The following is a 16,681-nucleotide window of genomic DNA, read 5'->3' on the forward strand; positions in this document are numbered from 1 at the left end:
CTGCGAGGGGGCACAGTCCAGGCTGGGGGGCCCCCCCCCCCCGAGTGCACAAATTTTTGTGCACCAGGCCTCTAGTAGATAATAAAAGCCAAATAGCAAATTGACTGAACGGCGGGACAACCAGTCGTTATGTCGCATACTGACCACCAGGGGGCCGACGCTCAACGCAGGAGCTGTTCCTGGTTGTCAGTGCGCTCCCACAAGGGGAGTACCACACAGCCCGAAGCTGGGCTCATTGCTGGCAAGTACAGTGGCGGTGGCGGGAGCCTCTCCCACCTCCGTGCCAGCACTAAGGAGCAGCGAGCAGGCAGGTGGTATGGAGCGAGGGGTCCTGGACTGCGAGAGGGTGGTCCAACTGCCAGTTTAGGCCCACTCTGTGGGGAGCGGGCCTAAACTGGCAGATGGACATCCCCCGAGGGGTCCCGGACTGCGAGAGGGCGCAGGCCGGGCTGAGGGACCCACCCCCCAGTGCACCCACCTCAGTGCACAGATTTCGTGCACCGGGCTTCTAGTATATAGATAATGCTCTTCATTTACTGAGTGAACTCATTAGGGCTAAAAGAGGATAGACATTACTACCACTGATACCCATGTAATTCTCTTCCAGACCAACATATATCCTAAATTCCCAGGCCTAGTTCATGTGATCTTTCTGTCACCCACATTCTTAAGTTTTGATCATTTGTGCTTGATCTTTTCATTTTTGCTTGATAGGTCTAGCTATGGATTTACCAAATTTATTGATATTCTCAGAGGACCAGATTTTGGCTTTGTTAAATTTCTTTATTGCTTTCTAGTACATTGATTTTGCTCTCTAATGTTTCCTTCCTTCCACCTACCTTGTGTTTGCTTTGCTCTTCTTTTTCTAGGTTCTTAAGGTGAAACTTTAGGTAATTGATTTTAGACCTTCTTTTTAATATAAACATTTAAAGCTATAAATAACCCTGCTAAACATGTCTTCATCTACAAATTCTCCTATGTTGTATTTTCATTATTTAGTTTAAACATTTAAAAATTTTTATTGTAATTTCTTAGTGGTGCATGAATTATTTAGAAGTATATTATTTATTTTTTAGATATTTGGGTTTTTTTCAAGATGTTTTATTGTTATTGAATTCTAATTTAATTATGCTGTGGTCAGATAAACATATTTTGTGTGATTTTTACTTATGAATTGACCCTTTGGTCATCATGAAGTTTCTATTTTTATTTTGGGTGACACTCTTAGTTTCTGTAGTCTAGTTTATCTGATATTAATATAGTCACTCCACCCTTCCTGTTTACTGTTTACATGATATATCAATTTTTAGCCATTTATTTTCAATCTACCTGTGATTGTATATATAAAGAACATATCTCATAGACAGCATCTAGTTGTGTATGGCTTTTTAATTCATTTGTACAAGCTCTGCTTTTTAATTAAAGTATTTAGTCCATTAATCTTAATGTATTTATTGAAATGTTTAGATTTAAGTCTATCATTTTATTATTTGTTTTATGTTTGAGCTTCTGTTTTTGAGGGTTTTTGTTTTTTGTCCTTTCCAGCCTCCTTTTGGATTAATGAATATTTTTAAGAATTCTCTTTTGTTCATTTTTTGGATTTTAAGCTATATACTTATTTGCATTATTTTCCTGAAGTGGTTGCTCTAAGGATTTTGCATTCTGTCTCATTATTATGCCCTTATTATTCATTGTATTTGGAGTTACTGTTTCATCATTCAGATGTAGCATAGAAACTTTGTAACTATATAGGTCCATTTACCTGCCTCATACTTTATTTTTTATAGAGGTTGTATATATTATATCTACCTTCATTATAACCCTTTAGTAAGACATTTTAAAGTTTACTTTAAGCATAAATGCATATGTGGGTTTTTTTTGTTGTTGTTTTTTTTACCATTTTTTAGTGGGCTTTATTCCTTCCTAAAAATCCAAGTTTCCATCTGTTATCATTTTCTTCAGCCTGAAGTACTTACTTTAGGATGTTTTATAATACAGATCTATTACTGATGATTATGTTTTACTTTTCCTTTACCTCAAAAAATGTCCTAATTTTACTTTTATTTTTGAGGTATATTTTTGCTGATTATAAAATTTTGTGTTGAAATTTTTATTTTGCCATGGTAAGAATTTTGTACCACTGTTTTCTGATCTCCATTGTTTCTGATGAGAAACCAGCAGTAATTGATATTATTGCTCTTCAAAATGTAATGTGTTTGGGGATTTTTCCCTGAATACTTTTAAGATTTCTCTTTTTAATTCATCAGTTTGACTATGGTTTTACTAGTAATGGTCTTCATATTTATATTGTAGTTAACTGAACTTCTAGAATCTGTACAATTGTCTTTCACTAAATTTGGGGAAATTTTGACCACTACTTAAAAATTTTGCTTTCTGTCTCATTATTTTCTCTATTTCTGGGTTTAAATAAACATGTTTGACACATTAAAAATACTATCACACAGATTCCAGAGGGTCTGTTTTTCTTTTCTTACTAGCAGTCAATTTCTTCTTAGTTCTTCAGATTGGATAATTTCAATTGATTTATTTTTTAAGTGCACAGATTCTTTTTTTTGTTGTTACCAATGTGCTTTAAAGCTCATTGAGCATAATTATAATTTCAGATATTGTATGTTTTTAGTTATAGAGCTGCTGTGTTTTTTGTTTTTTAGTTTTTTTAAGCTTTATATTTATTACATGCATGGTTATTTTTACTACTTTAAAATCTTTGCTTGCTATTTCCAACATCTAGTTCATCTCAGGGTTGGTCTCTATTGACTTTATTTTCTTGATAATGGATCCAACTTTTAGTGTTTTGTGGTATAGCTAGTAATTTTGGATTTAATTCTGGACAAGGTGAATATCATGTTTTGAATACTCTGGATTCTATTATATTCCTCTGAAGAATACTGATTTTTTGTTTGTTTGTTTTAGCAGAAAATTAACTTAAATTAAAATTGAAAAAAATCTTGTCTCTTGGGGGGCAGTTGAAATTTTAGTTTAGTTTTATTTTATCTTTGGCTATTTGGAGTATGCACAGTGTAGGGTTCAGCCAGAGATTTGAATAGAGTTTACATACAGAATTTTAGCTACCTCCTCTGACGCTTTTTCAGAATTACCCTTTTGTTTTCCTTTTGTGGTGGTTGCCCTGCGCCTTTCTTCTGGTTTTTCAGGCCAGAAATTTTTTTTGTTGGAGTTATAGCTGTCCTGCATGGCATAGACTTGGGCTTGTCCTCAGAAAAGAAGCTGATAAAATGGGAAATTTTCTCATCGCTGTTTTCGTTTTCCAAGTGTTGGCCCTCTATAGAATCTGTCTTCTTTTGGTCATTGTCCAGTACCTTCAGATAGTTGCTTTTTATAGTTATCTGTAAGATCAACAGTTTGGTAGAAGCTTTCTTATCACTACTGTGAGACAGAACCTGAGGTTTTTACCTTTTAAAAGTACACTGTATATCCTACCAAATATTGTTATTTATTTAATACAAAGAATGGCTAGATTAGAGTAGAGGCATAGTTTTATTGTAACAATTAGAAATAATAAATAAGGTTGACTTTATATAGAAGCAGAGATTATAGGCATAGGGAAGTCTCTATCCTTGGATACTAGATCAGATACATTTAGATTTGTTATATTATCTGAAGATAGTTGAGTAATCAAGACTTGATTTGAACCTTTAAGACTTTTACTTGCACTTTTTGACTAAACTTTAATTTCCTGTAAAGTTGACAACATATATACCCCTTATGTATCATTTTAACTGAGAGTGCTTATTTATAAATAATCATACTTAGATGTTTGTTTCACAGAATTAAACTAAATTCTTTTCTTTCACATAATTTTAAAGGATATTTTGTTTTCATAATACAAGATATGCACTAAATGTATTTAATAAAATCTACTTACTATAGGTCCAGGTCAAGACCTCGCCCACGTTCCCATAGTCGAAGCAGTGAAAGGTCCAGTCACAGAAGAACCCGTAGTCGATCTCGGGATAGAGAACGACGTAAAGGCAGAGATAAGGAGAAAAGAGAAAAGGAGAAGGATAAAGGCAAGGACAAGGAATTACACAACATTAAACGGGGGTAAGTTGATATTTCCATGAACGTTAAGCAAATCTTAAGAGAGTTAACTCAGTGATTCTATGGCAGTGTTCAAACTAATTTCATTCTTGGAAGTTTTTTCTTGGATGGAAAAAAGAGGCGAATACAATAGGGAAAGAAAAAGGAGTAAACCAAAATAGTTATCTCAAATTTTTACTGTTTTCTATTCTTATTTTTATTTACTTATGTAACAAATCATAGACACAAAATAAACAGCACTATCAAAGCTTAGTATCTCAGTAAAGGAAAATTTGCATAATTCTTTAGAAAAGTTCTACATTCAATTTTACTTATCATAAATATGAATTTAAAATTTGAAGACTACTGAATGTTTCACTATTGGTTAGGTCTCTTTCAGTATAGAATGGGAACTTGGTCAATATTAAGGTGTATGTATATGTTAGAGTGTCTGTGCATACAGGACCTGGAATTTATTTTTTCTGGAATTGATATTATTAAAACAGTTACTCTAGCTCTGTCCACTTGGAGGGTGAAATTCACTCATAACTGTTTATTAAATTAAAAGCTGTTAAAATGAAATAGTAAGTTTGGGTTAGTAGCTTAAATTACAACTTTTTAGTTGTTTTACTCAAAACTGACATTGGGATCTCTTATTCTATGAAGTAAAACATCTAGGAATTTATCCCCTTTTGTTAGTCTTTCAACACCTTACATATATTCACTTTAATACTTTAATAAAAAGTGTTTATTTTTGATGTATCAATCAGATTTTAGTGTTAAGTTGAAGAGCTTACCAGGATCTTGGATATGGTTTTTTGAGACCTTGATTCTATGAAGAATTAAGTTTATTAAAGGATATAGAACTCTTCTCTAATCCTTTTTCTTTTCCCAGTTGTCTCTCTGTTTATATTTCATTTCCAGATTTACAGTGACATTATATAAACCTCCCTAGATTGTTGACTTTAAGTGTTTGTTGAAATAATAAATTTGTAGTGGATTTTGGAATAGGATAACATTATTATGTTACTTTCTTTCTCATGATTACCCCACAATCATTATTACAAACTAAGTAGTTGTGATCCTGAAAAATTCTGAGTTCTGTTCTTTTCTAATTTTAAATGTTATAGGAGAGGAGATAGTGTTAGATATCTGGCTATGAGAATAGGGAAGCTGAGTTAGCCGGAGTTGGTAGAATGGAATGAGGATCAGAGAGCGTGTCGGGGAAATCTATTGATAAAGGGAGAAACTTGGGAGGATGATAGATTTGAAGAGAGGATGTAGAATAGGTTTCTGAGACTGGAAAATATGGACTAAAAGAATGAATAAATTATGTCAATGAAGGAACTGCCTTGCTTCTTGTTCCTTTTTTCCCTTTAGGTTTATACTTTAGATACTACATGACTATGAGAAATATGACTATGCTTTTTAATACTCATTAAATTTTTGCTTTTTAATCTCACTAACTTTTAACTTTTTAGAGTAATATTTGCACAGTTGTATAAAATTGACATTATATAAAGCATTATTTTGTGAATTTTAAAGGTAAGAAAAATTAGAGCGTGAATAAGATATGGAGGTCAGGTGGTTTCAGGAAAGGTTCTCATTTGGTAGGGTCTGGGCCAGATTTACAGGTTAGACACTTGTTTCATTCAGTGTTGAGGTGTTCAAGTGACTCATTCCTGGATAAAAGATTCACAAGCCCATACTGTATTTGTCATTACTTCTTACTCAGCAAAGGGAGTGACTGAACAAAGTCCAAACGAGAGGGGCCAGTTGAAGGGCCCTGGGTACTGACACCAAAAAGCTGTGAGTAGCCTGATTCGGTCACCTCCATGATTTTGGTAGACTGTATTACAGGGTGGTGCTATGTCAGGGTGCCCTGTCTACTGGTTAGTGCTAAGAACACACAAATTCATACCTTTAGGTATATCCTGAAGTCAGGTGTTTTTTTTGCAAGGTGTGTGTGTCAGTGTATACAGTTAATATGGTAGTATTTATATATGTACAGATACACCCTCCTTTGTTCCAAAAATGATTTATCTTTTTTAAAAAAGTATGTGTTTATTTCCTAAATCTGTGATTTAAGCTATTCTACTGAGAATGTGTCTTATACTCTTTTGTATTACTCATAGTACGTAATGTACATGTTAGTTGTTAATAAATATTTATTGGTAATTGATCAGATATGCTCATTCATTCATTTATTCATTTGTTTAATCAATAGTATTTAAATGCCTTCTATTTGTCAAGTACTGTTAGGGAATAGGGACATAATGGTAGGGGATTTCATGCAGGTCCATAAATAAGCATATATAGAAGGGAAGATATATAAGTAATTACAGTAACATCGTAAGAGCAAGGCTGCTTTGGTCATAACTAACAAAACCAGGGACAGCAACATTTTTTTTTGTAAAGGGCTAGATAGTAAATAATTTAGGCTTTCTAGGCCATATGTCTCTATTGCAACTATTAAACTCTGCCCTTCCAGCACAAAAGCAGCTATAGATAATACGAAATGAACAGCATGACTGTGTTCCAGTAAAACCTAAACTAGATAGTTGGCAAGATTTGGCCCAAGGGTTGTAGTTTGTCAACATCTGGTTTAAGCCATATGTACATTTATTGCTAATATAACAAATAGTTTGGAGGTAAGCAGACCCAGGCCCTTTTTATCCTTCCAACAGGCCAGTCTCAGCACATTGGCTTTCATCTTCAGTTTTTGGTGTGTTTTTTTTTCCTTTGTTCTTTTTAAATTTTTTTCCTTCTTTGTCTTTTTTTGTTTGTTTTCTTTTTTTTTTCCTTTTTTTTCTTCATCTTCATTTTTGACACTTTCCGGTTGAAAGATATTTCTATGAACATTAGGTAAGTTGGTTGATCTAGACTGGTCAACATGTCAGGGAGAGGCTCTCAAAAGAAGAGATGTTTATACATTGAAGGAAGAAAGAGATGGGAAAGAATGTTGCATGCAAAATGAACTTCATATGGAAAGACTTGGAGGCAAGCAAGGTAGGTATTTGAGGAACTGAAGTCTTATAGAGCTTGGTTTAGAGTAGAAGAGAAATAATGATGAGAGATGATTACTAGAATACCTTATAAGTTATGTCAAGGAGTTTAGAGTTAATTCTAAAGGCAATGAGAAGCCAGTGAAGTTTCAAATAAAGTAATGATATAATCATTACTACATGAGGTATGAACAAAATCTTTACTTACAGGGGACATAATAATAGTAGGCATCTAACACTTATTATTCCCTTATTAGCTTTTCAGTAGATGGATACTGTTCTCAGAAATGTACCCATCAAGACTTCTGGAATATTTTGTTCAGACAGTTGAGTTTATACTTTTCTTCCTTTACATAACTTTCTGAAGCTTTTCTGAAGCTTTATAATTTTAGGGAACGGTAAGAATTTCGCCCCAGACATACATATACATAACCTGACAACTGAAGTAGTTATTTTTGGTGGGTATTGGGAGGGGAATATATTTAAATAGAATTTCTTTTTTTAAAATATATTTTTATTGATTTCAGAGAGGAAGGGAGAGGGAAAGAGAGATAGAAACATCAATGATGAGAGAGAATTATTGATTGGCTGCCTCCTGCACACCCCCTACTGGGGAAGGAGCCTGCAACCCGGGCATGTGCCCTTGACCGGAATCAAACCCTTCAGTCTGACACTCTATCCACTGAGCCAAACTGGCTGGAGCTAAATAGAATTTCTTGTACTGAAATGTGACTTCCACTAAATCAATTGACTTTCAAGCTTTCTGAGAATATGTATTGAAGCTACTGGGATAGCAGTGAAATTGGGCTTCAAATATAGCCCACAGCCTATAGTTACCTATTTATGAAATCTTTCATTAAAAAGTTGACTGTTCAATGCAATTAGATATTAGGTATATCACAACTATTTTAGGTATGTCTTTATAGACTAAAAATGCAGAAAACATCTCAATGGAGGGAATATATACTTTTATTCATAGGAATTGCTACCTTTGAACATGTAGCCGTTTTGAGTAGCATATCTGTTTAAATGTGCTAAGGTGTTTACATCTTGGTAAAGTTAAATTGCAAAAAATTACAATTTTTGCTCATTTTAAGTCATTCACAACTTTTTTCCTTATAGGACAAGTTATTCTTTTTGAGTCTTAATTTATTCTTCTGTTAAATGGGGATAATAATATTTCCAAAGCAATAAATGTTTGAAGCGGTGTATAAAAGCAGTCCAGTACCATGAAGTAGTCATACTTTATAGATATGTTAGTTATGGCTTTGACCTTGGCAGTGTTCCAATGTCTTCAATTGTAGCGTTTCATGTAATAAATTCCTGTTGAGGAGGTTTTTCTTACCAAGTGCTTGGCAGAAGATGTTGTGATTTGGGAATGCTGGACCCTTGAGTTTTGACAGTAGTTACATACTCCTGTCATATTTTTCCTTATCTCTTATTTCTTTATGCAGCAGAAAGTCATTTATGCTAATTTACCCCTATTTGCATATAGGTTATAGAGTTCTGTGGTGCAGGGTGTGCTTAGAACTCCTTTTAAGTGTCTGTTTGGATCAAAGCAGGGCTGTGTGATAGCTGTTGTCTGACACCAAGCTGTGTGGTGTTGTTTTCATTAAACATTTATCACACTTCGAATGTGACAGCAGGCAACTTTGTACCAGGATAACATGTTTTCATGCAAAATTTATTAAAAAAGATGAGATTTTGTAGAGATCTTGTTGCCTTTCACCAGTGGCGAAGGGTAAATGTTTGGTTCGAAAGAAGTATACCTTTAACACGTGTCATTGTAACATGCAAAGAAGCTTCCTACTGTCAATTTTGTTAAGTAGGTAAACAAATACATCTTTATGTAAGTGTGTGCTCTGGATTTTTCTTGCTTTTTAAATTAAAGTTTTTACAATTTCTTTGTGAATTGAATGAATACCATAACAGTGGCCTATTATGATGTTGGACATTTTATATTGCAGTGAAATTTACCATCCAATTTCCATTGTACAGGTTTGAGATTTTGTCAATAGATATTAGTTTTGCAATAGAAACCATAATTTTCAAAAAGGCAAGGCCAAGAAAGGGAATCTAACATAACAAAAAGAATATTCAGCAAAAGCAGGAGACAAGGTTTCATAAGTTCTCCCCCAGGTCACCACTGTTCTCTTATTTATTATGTCAGTACATTTTAATTATCCCAGACTTTGCCTGATGGGATTTGATTTGAATTATGCCTGATAGAGACTACATGGCATGAATTGTAGGCTCATTCTTTCTTTTTGTGGTTGCCTGACTGAGAAAGGCCTTGGAATGAGAGAAGGTACTTTTATTTTCCTTTTTCATTCTATAGAGGCTGAGGAATTACAGTTATATGAAGAAGTTAGTGAGAGAATGAAAGTAGTCTCATGCTGTACTTTTCAGTAAGTTTTGTCATATGGACTATCAAAAACTTAGTGGGATCCTTTTCAAGAGGTGTTACAAAAATTATGTTGGAATTAACATTCAAGAGTAAAAGGAGAGAAGTGGGTGGTGGGTAAAGGAAAGAACTTTGTCCTAGAAACCATTATAAAAGCCACATAAACCTTCAGATTCTGACTCGTTGTGCTTTGGAGATATTAAAGGATAATTTTTTAAAAAGGTAAAATTATGACTCATAATCTGTATAGACAAAAGGCTAAGTTGACTGACATCCATCCATTCATCCATCCGTCCGACTGACCGGTACATATGCCACACACTGGCAATTTAAAAATAAATTTTGACTCACACATGCGCAATACATATAAAGCGCTCGCTGGCGCCAATTTGAATGCTGCATTTGGTGGGACAGTTCTCTTTTCAGAGGGGATTTTTGACAATGTCTCAGTGTTGTGCTGCATGCTATGTGATCAGCCATAGTACAAACAAGTTTCAAGTACTGTAGTGTTTGGGGATGTTTCAGACAGTTGTCTCTTAAAACAAATATGAGATTAGAGGATTCTGCTTATAGCGAATGGTTAGTAAAACTTGGAGATGGCAAACTTGATAGCAGTTTTTATTTAGGAATAGATATTATTGAAATCCCCTATGAAATGATTTGTAATGGATCTATTACTGAAGCTACCTTTGGAAATAGTATATCTATAGATAATATTAAAAATATATCTAAATGTGCAATTCTTTGTCCAAAAAAAATGATCATGTTCATAAATTAAGTGAAGAAATTTTGGATATACTCAATGGAGATTTTCACAACTATTTGAGTGATAACTCTATTGATTCAATGGGTGATGCTCTCAAGGAAAATTTTCCCATCGAATTTCTTAATAGTATTACACCTTCAGGAATGCCGTGTCATAAATTAAAATTGAAAGTAGGTGCAATCATCATGCTACTGAGAAAAATTAGTAGTAAATGGCATCTTTGTAATGGTACTAGATTTATTATCAAAAGATTGTGACCTAACATAATCGAAGCTGAAGTATTAACAGGATCTGCGGAAGGAGAGTTTGTTCTGAATCCAAGAATTGATTTGTCCCCAGCTGACACTGGCCTCCCATTTAAATTAATTTCAAAACAGTTTCCCGTGATGCCAGAATTTGTGATGACTATTAATAAATCACAAGAACAAACTCTAGACAGAGTAGGAATATTCCTACCTGAACCCGTTTTCGGACATAGTCAGTTATATGTTGCTTTCTCTCGAGTTCGAAGAGCGTGGGATGTTAAAGTTGTAAATACTTCATCATAAGGGAAATTAGTCAAACACTCTGAAAGTGTTTTTATTCAATGTGGTATACAAGAAGATATTAGAATAAGTTTAATCAATTTATCAGTTACTGTTTTTATCAATTTTTAAATCTTTATTGTTCAGATTATTACAGATGTTCCTCTTTTTCCCCCCTTAGCTCCCCTCCACCTGGTTCCCATCCCACCCCAGGTCCTCGCCCCCCACTGCCCTCGTCCATAGCTGTAAGATCTTTGTCCAGTCTCTTCCTGCACCCCCCACACCCCTTCCCCCTGATAATTGTCAGTCTGTTCCATTTCCATACCCCTGATTCTATTACATTCAACAGTTTATTCTGTTCATCAGATTTTTTATTCATTTGATTTTTAGATTCACTTGTTGATAGATATGTATTTGTTGTCATTTTGTTGTTCATATCAATGTTGTTTTTATATCATGTTTTTGTTTTATATCATGTTTTTGTTGTTTTCATATCATGTCTTTGTTGTTGTTATATCATGTTGTTATTGTTTATTAGTTAATTTATATATTCTTTTCATATACATTTTACTAATTTTCTTTCATCTCTGATACTTCTATTTTAGAGAAATGGTGAGAATAGCAATATTAAAATATTTCTTCTAATTAATTTCTTTTAGTGTGCATGGATCCGTGTACTGGGCAACTAGTATATACATAAACACACTCCAAAGGTATTACTTAACTCATTAATTAATAGTAATTAGTGAGATACTACAAATAGCTCAAAGGAGAATGCAAAGAGTGGGCACTTATGTAGGCCACCAGGAATATAGGACACAAAATTGCTTAATAGATTCAAAGCTGACTTTTTCCACATGGGGAGAGAAATCAGTTACAACTCCACTGGACAAAGTTAACATGCTTATCCATAAAAATAATTACTTGCATTGTTATCAGTTACCTCTAATTTGTAGAATTTAAAAACATCTCAGACAAAGAAAGGTGGAAAGGTTGAGATAACCTGGAAAGGCACCCTGGAGAGGACTCCCAGTAATCTTCTTCATTCATCTCAATCATTTTGAATTTTCCTAACAGAGTAAGTTATTATTTTTGACCCTTAAATTTATTCTTTTATAAAATGGGGATAATGATAGTTGACAAAGTGTAAATACTAGAAGCAGTGTATAAATAAGATCTCAATTAATGAGAGTTATTTTGTTTTTTATTAGTAGCACCAATTTAATGATTGATTCTTGTGACTACCAGTTTCTCAGCTAGCATTCCTTTTTTTTTCACTTTTGCATCTTTTAAAAGGCGATCCCCTCAGCCTAAAATACTCTTTCTTCTCTACCTCTCCTGCTATTTTCATGTATATTTTGGGGTTCACTTTAGATGTCACTTCATGAAGTATTCCCCACCCCTCTATAGTGTACCCTGCAGTTAGTGCCCTTGCATGTATATCTAATCTGAATAGAAAACTTTGTAATTTTGTAACTCTAAAATTTTATAATTGCCAGATTATATGTACCTTGTTTGTTTTATTCAACATTGTATTTACTTGGATCATAACAAGTATTCAAATATTTGTAGAATAAATAAATAAATGATGGTTTTAGAAATTGTTTCTAGGTAATGAAGTCCAGCTTTTAAGCATTTAAAAATGATAAAGCTGAATTTTTGTATTAGGAAAATAACCAACTCTTTTCTACTATTCACGCCTGGTTTAAGTGTGCATGTGCACACACATACTAGGTGTACCAGTTAATAATGGTGGATATTTTAATCAAAGAAAACACGATTATTTCAAGAGAAACATCAGAAGTGCTTTATTCAAAGTAATGTCCATTGCTAGCTACACATTTCCCCCATTTTCAGGTAATTTGTGGATACTGTCCCAATAGAACTTTTCTTGATTTGAGGCAAACCATTCAGAGACCAATTTTCCTCTTCTACGTACGTTTTGAAGTGCTGCTCAGAAAGTGCATGTGCCATTGTTCAGAACAAGTGGTAATCTGAAGGAGCAAGGTCTGGTGAATCTTTTAATGTGTCTTTAACTGGTTTTGAGGTGTGTGATGGTGTGTCATCATGAAGCAAAATTACTTTGCTGTGTCTTCTAGCACATTCTGGTCGTTTTAGATCAAAGCGTGATTCAAATTGATTATTTGTTGTCAGTAGCGATCAGTATTAATGTTCACCTGGTTTTAGAAGCTCATAATACATCACACCTTTCTGATCCCACCAAACTCAGAGCATTGTCTTCTTTCTGAAGCGATTTGGCCTTGCAGTCAATGTTGATGGTTGACCTGGATCAACCCATGATTTTGTGCATTTGGGATTCTCAAAATAAATCCACTTTTCATCGCCAGTCACAATTCGATGCAAAAAAGACTTTCTTTCGTGCCGTTGAAGCAACATTTTACTGATGACTTTTCGGTTTTCCATTTGTCTTTCGTTCAGTTGATGTGGCACCCATTTTCCTTCCTTTAAAATCTTTCCCATTGCTTGTAAATGGGAAATTGTTTGCTGAGCAACATTTAATCTTTCTGCAAGTTGTTTTTGAGTTTGACAGGCATCTTCATCCAATAATGCTTGTAATTGTTGGTCTTCAAACTTTTTCAGTTGACCTGGACATTCTTGGTCTTTCACGTCAAAATCATCACTTTTAAAGCATTTAAACCAGCGTTCACAAGTATCTTGAGATAGAGCATGTTCACTATAACCTTCCCAAAGTATACGATAACTTTTTCTTCAAAATATAGTAATGAATTAAAACTTCCTGAAATGCTCCTTTTTTGGCACGATATTCGACATTTTTAAGTGTTAACACCTTTAGCAAATTTGACATATGAAGTTTTGAAGCTTGCTGTCAATACAACAAAATAGCATATATATCAAATCGCATACATATCAACATATGTGTAACTCCATCTATTGAAAAAAAAATCCACATTATTAACTAGCACACCTAATATACATACACCACCTCCATCAAAGTTTCCAGAGTACATTTTTTAAAAGTATGCATAATTCCCATTATCTTTATTTGTATTTTAAATGTTATCAAACCTGCTATAAATGAATATCATTTAGCATCAGTTGTTTAAAAAAATAAATGTCATTTCTAGGATTTATATTTTAAATACTGATTAAAATTCCAGTCCTCACTGATAACTCTTCATGCCTAGTCTGATTTATTTCAGGATCTTATTTGGTATCACCTACTGTGTTGATTTGGTACATGAGACAGGGCAAATCACTAGACTTAAATATATTGTTCCATAGAGATCTTTTTCTGAAGACCTCAGTATTTGCCTTCAGTTAGGTTATGTATGACTTTTGTTAGCTAAAATATCTGTACTATTATTAGAGGAATGCAGAGGGAATAACTTGGGGTGTCAGCCAAGTCTTTTCTTCCTAAACAAACAAGCAGCTTCCCTAAAAGCTAAGTGTTGCTTATAATTAGTGATTATAGTTCTAATTTTTACTTAATTGTAAAGCACCTTTATTAGCCCAGATGTGAATGATGCTAATCCACATAGAAGCAATCTGTTCAGTTTTTTAAAAAAAACAAATCCAGTTTCTGTCAGAGAAAGCCAAGTATCACATGATCTTACTCATATGTGGAATCTAATGAACAAAATAAACTGATGAACAACATAGATCCAGTGACATAGAAGCATGAAACAGACTGACAAATCTCCGAGGGAAGGGGGCAGGGGAAAAAGATTAACCAAAGAACTTATATGCATAAATGCATAACCAATGGACACAGACAATAGTATGGTGAAGGCCTGGGGCGGGGGCTAGTGTGAGGTAGAGGGGGTCAATGGGGGAAAAAGGAGACATCTGTAATACTTTCAACAATCAAGGTAAATTTTAAAAATCTAGTTTCATTTCTTACAGGCTTTCTTCCTAGTCTATTTATTCATCATTGCTGTGGCATCTTCAAAATAGAAAAGATTGGAATAAACCATAATATATGGTTGACATGTTAGACAAATCTTGGTCAGTACAATGGAGAAGTACAAGCTTAACCTCTTTTGATGAAACAGCAAAGATTGGGAAATAGATATCTACATAATGATCTATTTTTATATCCTAATATGATATTATAGACAGGTTTAGAGTGGATGGTTCAAATGTTTTTAATATCCTAGTAAATGAAGTATGTATTGCCAGATGATAGGAATACATATGTTTCTTTGGATAGATGTAGTTATGGGGTACACTTTTTCACTAAAGCAGAGTAAGTTGTAATACATTCCATTTGTGTAGGTATTGTTAACATACCTTAGATTTCAATGCATTGAAAGTATATAATAAAAGAAAAACTCCAGATGGTGTCATTGGGGTTAATGCTTTTCATTTTAGTGCTAAGGATATTGTCCTTGGGCTCTGAGATTGCATATAACTACAGGAAGATTGGGCTGAATTTCAGTTAGAGATTGCACCTTGTGGGTATAAGCACAAAACATTCTCTAAATGCTGTTACATATGTGATGATCACTAACACTGCAGGTGCAGTTAGGGAACTGCAACAATGAATGCTGCTGTTTTAATTCTTTCTCAACTCCTAGAGGAGGTTTTGAAATGGCAGCCTTTGGCCCCTATGGATATGCCAGCCAGTGACAGGCCACCTGGAAGTAGATCATGAAAATCAATTAGGTTGTCATGTTGAAGTCTTAGCTTCTTTTTCATAAGTAAGAAAGATAAAGGAAGGCATTCCACATTAGAAAAAGAGAATAGTCGATATCAAATTTTAAAAAGTAATGTGTATTTGTAATAAGCCAGAGGTGAAACATATTTTGTGACTACTTGGAAATTAAATCCACTCAAGAAGAATGATGAAAGACAAGAGTACAAGAAAAATATCACTCAAAGCTGTCTAGACAAAGAAGAGTAGTGTTTTTATAAATACACACAGAGAATTGCTCAAATTGTAAGTATTTATTAAATTATTTACTCTTTAAATGAAAATTTTTCAGTTTCATTAAAAAATCAGTAGTATTTGATCCAGTAAATTTGCAGCTGCAAAGCTAATTTGAAAAATTATCAAGGCTTAAACTAAAACCTAAGGAGTTATACTGATTATTATATCACAAGATGTGTGTTTCTGCTTAAAATATTTACCATTAATACTGTTTTTAGAAATTTTCATATACTGTTTTTCTATTTTAGTTCTTTAAGTCAGTTTTATTGAGATATAAATTATATGTAGTAAAATTCACTTCTTAGATATATAATTCTGTGAGTTTTGACAAACTATTGTCATTCTCATCACAAAGTATATAAAGTATTTCTGTCACCCTAAAAGGTTTCCTCATACTCCATGTGCATCTCCTTCCCCCACTGCCAGCCCCTGTCCAACTGAAAAGTTTTACCTTTACTCAATATCATATAAATGTATTCATGCAGTATATAGCCTTTTATATGTCGCTTATTTCACTTAGCATGATGCTTTTGAGATAAATTAGGCTGTTCATGTATCAGTTTGCTCCTTTATATTGTTTTGTTAAAAAATATATTTTTATTGATTTTTTAAAACGTTTCCTAAAGGTGCTTTAATCCATACTTTATATCAATCTTTTCTCATTTGTTTTTTTTAAATAAATCTTTATTGTTGAAAGTATTACATATGTCCCTTTCCCCCCATTGCCCTCCCTCCCCCCAAATTTTCACCACTCATTATCTGTGTCCTTGGGTTATGCATATACACATATGAGTTCATTGGTTGATCTCTTCTCCCCCTCCACCCTCCCCTGCCTTCCTTCTGAGGTTTGAAAGTCTGTTCGATGTTTCTATGTCTCTCAGTATATTTTTGTTCATCAGTTTATATTGGTCATTAGATTCCACATATGATTGAGATCATGTGGTACTTATCTTTCTCTGACTGGCTTAATTTGCTTAGCATAATGCTCTCTAGGTTCATCCATGTTGTTGC

General features: G+C 33.8%; 1 protein-coding gene across 1 annotated transcript in view; it reads left to right on the forward strand.

Annotated features, from left to right (window-relative positions):
* RSRC1 (arginine/serine-rich coiled-coil 1) overlaps positions 1–16,681 on the forward strand; it is a 335,473-nt gene that overhangs the window by 83,963 nt on the left and 234,829 nt on the right. The window contains exon 4 of the mRNA XM_005864118.2: positions 3,910–4,083. Within this exon, the coding sequence (XP_005864180.1) occupies positions 3,910–4,083 (174 nt within the window). The remainder of the gene's footprint in view (positions 1–3,909; positions 4,084–16,681) is intronic.

This window comes from Myotis brandtii, unplaced genomic scaffold (assembly GCF_000412655.1).
Source record: "Myotis brandtii unplaced genomic scaffold, ASM41265v1 scaffold186, whole genome shotgun sequence".
Taxonomy (NCBI): Eukaryota; Metazoa; Chordata; class Mammalia; order Chiroptera; family Vespertilionidae; genus Myotis; species Myotis brandtii.